Source organism: Nannospalax galili, unplaced genomic scaffold (assembly GCF_000622305.1).
Source record: "Nannospalax galili isolate Female #2095 unplaced genomic scaffold, S.galili_v1.0 scaffold484, whole genome shotgun sequence".
In the NCBI taxonomy this organism is placed as follows: Eukaryota; Metazoa; Chordata; class Mammalia; order Rodentia; family Spalacidae; genus Nannospalax; species Nannospalax galili.
Window position 1 is genome coordinate 86,797 of NW_008350788.1, and position 5,810 is coordinate 92,606.

General features: G+C 48.0%; 1 protein-coding gene across 1 annotated transcript in view; it reads left to right on the forward strand.

Annotated features, from left to right (window-relative positions):
- Mpz (myelin protein zero) overlaps nucleotides 1-5,532 on the forward strand; it is a 9,174-nt gene extending 3,642 nt beyond the window's left edge. The window contains exons 3-7 of the mRNA XM_008847981.2: nucleotides 2,704-2,870; nucleotides 3,137-3,350; nucleotides 3,867-4,002; nucleotides 4,145-4,205; nucleotides 4,327-5,532. Of these exons, the coding sequence (XP_008846203.1) occupies nucleotides 2,704-2,870; nucleotides 3,137-3,350; nucleotides 3,867-4,002; nucleotides 4,145-4,205; nucleotides 4,327-4,428 (680 nt within the window). The 3' untranslated portion in view covers nucleotides 4,429-5,532. The remainder of the gene's footprint in view (nucleotides 1-2,703; nucleotides 2,871-3,136; nucleotides 3,351-3,866; nucleotides 4,003-4,144; nucleotides 4,206-4,326) is intronic.
- The last annotated feature ends 278 nt before the right edge of the window (nucleotides 5,533-5,810 follow it).

Here is a 5,810-nt window from a genome sequence, read left to right on the forward strand (position 1 = left end):
GGGTGGGGGGTGGGAGGGTGGAGGGTGTATATCATTTGAGGGAAGCAGCAAAGGTATTTCCTGAAGAGACATGGTAAAAGAGATCATGGAGAGATTCCTTGAGTGGGCATGACTGAACCCAGATTGGAAGCCAGTCAAATGTCCCCACAGCCATGCTGACAGCCTAGTAGAAAGCAATGATAGAGGATGGGAAGGTGCAAGATCAAATGCTGGGTTCTGGTCCCCATTCATCCTTCAGTAGTATAGAAGGTACCCAACCTCAGTTTCTTAGAAAAGTCAGGGAGTATGAGTGAATGAAGGAGCCCACATTCTGTGGTCTTAGTGTCTTAGATTCAATTTCTGTCTCCTCCATTATATAAATGAATCCAGGATCTTGTCCCTGTAAAGCTGTCTTCCTTCATAAATTGACGTAAATTGACCAGTCCTCTTCTTGACCTCTGGCAGATGTTGAGTGAGCAAGAGAACATCAAAGCAGGGTTCATTAAGTGGATCCTTCCCGACTGCCCTGCATTCTAGTGCAATGGAGGAACAGTAGGCAAGTTGGGGTACGGGGTGACTAGCAGCAAGGGAAGGGAATAGTTAGAAAATCCAAGGTTCTCTTCTTGGTCACGGTCAACTCCTTGGGTTGTAAACCTAAAACCAATACTCTACTGGGCTATACTGGACTATTCTGTGGTACCCTAAAAAAATGTTAATGATAGGGAGTAGGATAGGCCTGGTGCAGGAAATGGAGAGAGTTAGGAACTCTAAAGGGGGGGGGGCAAGTGAGCTCTGTCCCAACATGTCCTACCCATAAAGTACAGTTGAGAAGGACAATGGTTGATATTGTAACAGGAAGAATAGAAGTTAGAAACAATAAATAACCCTCTTTCTTATATTGGTGATTCCCAAGAAGGGTCTAAGGCAGAAGTCCCAGAAGGTGAGTAAATGATATTGCATGCTGAGATGGGAGATTCAGGACAATGAGGGTCAGAAGTAGGGGTGGTATGAGCCCCCAGAGTTGGTCAGACAATGGGACCCTGTTTGTTTGGTTGTCCCCTCCTCCTGTAGAACAAAAGCGTATACAGTTGCCCCTATCCAGGGTCTGCCCACACATATAGTCTCCCTGGAATGACACTCCCTGTGTGGGTGAGTTTGAAGGGTGGCACTGGGCCACAATGGCCAAGAGAAGGATGAGGATAGTTGAACCACAGAGGCCCACATGCAGAGTCATCTGAGCTCTAGATTTAGGGTGTTGCTATATACCCAGCTTCCTCTGACAGAGATAGAGTCCTTCCTCCCCTGGTTTCCCCAGTCAAGAGGGAGCTAAATCGCAATCGGGCAAGACAGTTGCACCCAACAAGAAGACTCACATTCTCTATCATTTTTTTACAAGAAATTTGAGTTTGCTAGACTGCAAAATACTCTACAGCTGCTAAAAGTGGTGTTGATGTAAATCAGCATGAAAAGTTACCCCAAATAAATATATTCTTAAGCCAAACAAAGTAAAATATAATGCAATGAAATATATATTTTAAGAAAAGCTCCACAAAAGTAGTCATTTTTCATAATATATATATATGGCATAATATATATGACAGGGTCTCCCTATAGCTCCAGCTGGCCTGGAACTCACTATGTAGACCAGGCTGGCCTTGATCTCATAGAGATCTGGCTGCCTCTGATAGGAAACTGTAGAAAACTAATGGTTGCTAAGGAGGATGTCAAAGGAGACTTTAGTGTCATTTCTATTGCTTGAATAGTTTATAGGAATGCAGGGCAGCTATAGTGGTACACACCTTTAATCGAAGCACTCAGGAGGCAGAGGCAAATGGATCTCTGTGAGTTCAAGCCAGCTTGGTCTACACAGCAAATTCCAGGCCAGCCAGAGCTACACAAAAGACTCTGTCTAAAAAAAAAAAAGGGGGGGGGCATATGTTACCTGTATAATTTAAAAGTTTTCAAACTTTGCATCTAATAGCTAATTTAATTTTAATTTATTTATTTTTATTTTATGTGTATGAATGCCATTCCTGAATGTATGTAAGTGCACCCATGTTATGCAGTACCCATGGAGGACAAAAAAGGGCATCGGTTCCTCCAAAACTGGAGTTATGGATGGTTGTTAACAGCCATGTGGGTGCTAGGATTTGAACCCCAGCCCGGTCTTCTGCAAGAGCATCCAGTGCTCTTAACCACTGAGCCATCTCTCCAGCTCCTAATAATTAGTTAGATACCATCTGGTAGCAACCATCAGTAATCCCAACACTTGGGAGGCTGAGGCAGGAAGATAAGTTCCAAGATAACTTGGGCTACATAAGAAGACTGCCGCTAAAATAAATAAGAAGAAAAAGAAAATGATAGTGACTACAAGGAAAACAACACACCTTCTGGAAGTCTTAAAGACTTTACCACTGATCTCATTTCCTGTATACTGAAAAGGCCTCCCACCCAAGTACTAACCATGCTTAGCTTCTGAGATCAGACAAGATTGGCTGTGTTCAGGGTGATATGGCCTTAGTCTTGAGAATACCTTTTATGCTGAGCTCTTGAACAGACACAGTATTTACATTTATTACATTAGTCCAGAGAGAGGCAGGTCCTGAAAGTTTGGTTCTTTGCTATGGCCTCTGACCTCTCAGTCTTTGACTGTCTTTTGGCCTCATTTCCTCTGTATGAGTTACTGGTCCCATATGTGTACCTGATTTCCCTCTGTGCTTGCAGTGCTATCCCCAGCCCAGGCCATTGTGGTTTACACGGACAGGGAGGTCCATGGTGCTGTGGGCTCCCAGGTGACCCTGCACTGCTCCTTCTGGTCCAGTGAGTGGGTCTCAGATGACATCTCTTTCACCTGGCGCTACCAGCCTGAAGGGGGCCGAGATGCCATTTCGGTGAGTGCATGGGGCCATCCTGGAGGGTTGGATAACAGAAAGGGCACTTCAAAGAACAATGGAAAAGAGAACCTGGGCTTCAGAGGGGAAGCTGTTTTATTCACATAACCCCAATTTTAGCAAGGTAAAGGGCATCTTTGTCACTCTACCGAGGACCTGTGTGCATTGTCTTCCCTGGCCAGCATCTGTTACCAGGAAGCTGGAGCCAAGCTTTAGCAGCTTTTTACGATAGGATTCTCTCACATATTTCTCCCCATTCCTCATAGATCTTCCACTATGCCAAGGGACAGCCCTACATCGACGAGGTGGGGACCTTCAAAGAGCGCATCCAGTGGGTAGGGGACCCTCGCTGGAAGGATGGCTCCATTGTCATACACAACTTAGACTACAGTGACAACGGCACTTTCACTTGTGATGTCAAAAACCCTCCAGACATAGTGGGCAAGACTTCTCAGGTCACACTCTATGTCTTTGAAAAAGGTGTGAGAAGGAACAAGGGACAGGGGGTCTGGGAGGCAGTTCAAGGAGGGGTCGGGAGGACTGATAGGCTGGGGGAAGTTCTAACTAATCTGGCTGTGTTGGTACAAGTCCCTGGAATCCCAGTACTGGAGAGACTGACACAGGAGATTTCCTGGACCACATAGTGAGTTCAACACTTCCCTGGGATACATAGCAAAACTGAAGTCTTTAAAAAGAGGAAGATGGGAATCTAGGCTCGGTGGCTCTGGGCCTGTCATTCAAGTAGTTCAGATGTGGAAACAGGTAGATCAGAAGTTCAAGGCCATCTTTGGCTACATAGATCCTGGTGTCCTGCCCCCCAAATAAAATAAAACAAAAAATAATAAAAACCAAACTGACTCTGAGAAGGTAGGCGGAAGGCAGCCTTGGCTAGGACCCCAGCACCCCCAGCTGCAGGAATAGGTGTGGTACCAAGCAACATAGACCCAGGCTCCTGCTTCTCCGAGACCCACACGTTTCTTTTCCCTTCCCTCCTAGTGCCCACTAGGTACGGTGTAGTGCTGGGAGCTGTGATCGGGGGTATCCTCGGGGTGGTGCTGCTGCTGGTGCTGCTTTTCTACCTGGTTCGGTACTGCTGGCTACGCAGGCAAGCGACCCTGCAGAGGAGGCTCAGGTAAGGGGACACCCTCAGTCCAGGATGCCCAATCCGGGCAGAGACTACTTCAGTAGTGGGAGGGTCCAATGAAAGTGGAAGCTGCATCTGCTGGGAATGGGTTCCAGTGAGGCCAATCCAGCCGCAACCGCTCTCCCCACAGTGCCATGGAGAAGGGGAAATTTCACAAGTCTTCCAAGGACTCGTCGAAGCGTGGGCGGCAGGTCAGCGGGACTTGGGGCCTGGATAGGCCGGGGAGGAGAACGCTGGGAGACCCGGGGCAGCAGTGGGGGCAGCGGTCAAGCTTCACCATATCCGAAGCTAATGTATGCACCTCTCCCGCAGACGCCAGTGCTGTATGCCATGCTGGACCACAGCAGAAGCACCAAAGCTGCCAGCGAGAAGAAGTCTAAGGGGCTGGGGGAGTCTCGCAAGGATAAGAAATAGCGGTTAGCGGGCCGGGCAGGGAGGCGGGGGTCAGGGGCGGAGTCCTCCAAAGGCGCTCAGGTGGTGGTCATTGAGATGGAGCTTCGGAAGGATGAGCAGAGCTCGGAGCTCCGGCCTGCTGTCAAGTCCCCCAGCAGAACCAGCCTCAAGAACGCCCTCAAGAACATGATGGGCCTGGACTCGGACAAGTGATCACCATCCTCCAGGCCCTGCCAGAGCAGGGGGACCTAGGCTCCTCTTAGCCCCTGTCTAGGTGCTTTCCTCTTGCTCCCCAGCCCTGCCCTGCCCTCACCTCCCATTGAGATGTAAGTTTTATTGCAAAATTCATTCCCAAGCACTTGTATTCCTTCCTCACTTTTACCCCCTTGGCTTTCTGGAAGCCTGGGAACTAATCCTACCCCTCACCTGCCCCAAAGGCTGTGTGTTTGGTGCCTGTCACTCAGGCACCGAGAAGAAAGGGACCTTGATAGCCTCTGTCCCAACTCCAGATGGTCTGGCCTTCCCATCCCCTGCGCCCCAGCTGACTCCCTGGCTCTTTCCTGTCCCTCCCTTCCTTCCCTTGGGTGCCCAGCTCCATTCTCTGCCACCAGCTAACACCCACAGCATCCAGATCAGACTCCTTCTTCAGGGTTTATTTAGGTTGTTTATTATTTTTTATTTTTAATCCATTCTTTTGTTTACCTGAGCCCATGCCCCCATGACTGAGGTCCAATGACGTCATGTGGCTTTTGCAGTTCCCCATACCCCACTATGTCTTTTTATGGAGATCCAACCAGTCCAAGCAGAGGAGCCCTGATCCTCAGACTTCAGCTACATGATTGCTGCCCTCTGACCACTCCTGAACACTGTGCTGGGACTCAAGATCTTGGGGAAGGAGAGTGAGGGAATGGATCCTCACAGATTAGGGGTAGAAAGAAGGGGAAAAATGAGCCTTAAGAAATGGTTTTAAAATAATCAAATAGAAAGCAGGAAAAACAAATGGGAAATGGGGGAGAAAGGAAGAGGCTGTACTCCCAGCCCCAGGGGATTCTTAGGATTTTTCTACATTCTGTATATTTCTTCTTCCACCTGTCCTTAAATGTTTAATAAACACTGACATTTCCAGAAGCTTCGGCCTCTATCTTGCATTTTCTAGTTCTCATAAGAATCCTCACCTCTTATGCCTGGTGTAGTGGTGCGCTCCTTTAATCCCAGAACTCAGGAGGCAGAGGCAGGTGGATCTCTGTGAGATCGAGACCAGCCTGGTCTACATAGTGAGTTCCAGGTCAGCTGGGTCTACAGGGAGACCTTGTCTCGAAAGAAAGAAAGAAAGAAAGAAAGAAAGAAAGAAAGAAAGAAAGAAAGAACGAAAGAAAGAAAGAAAGAAAGAAAAAGAAAGGAGG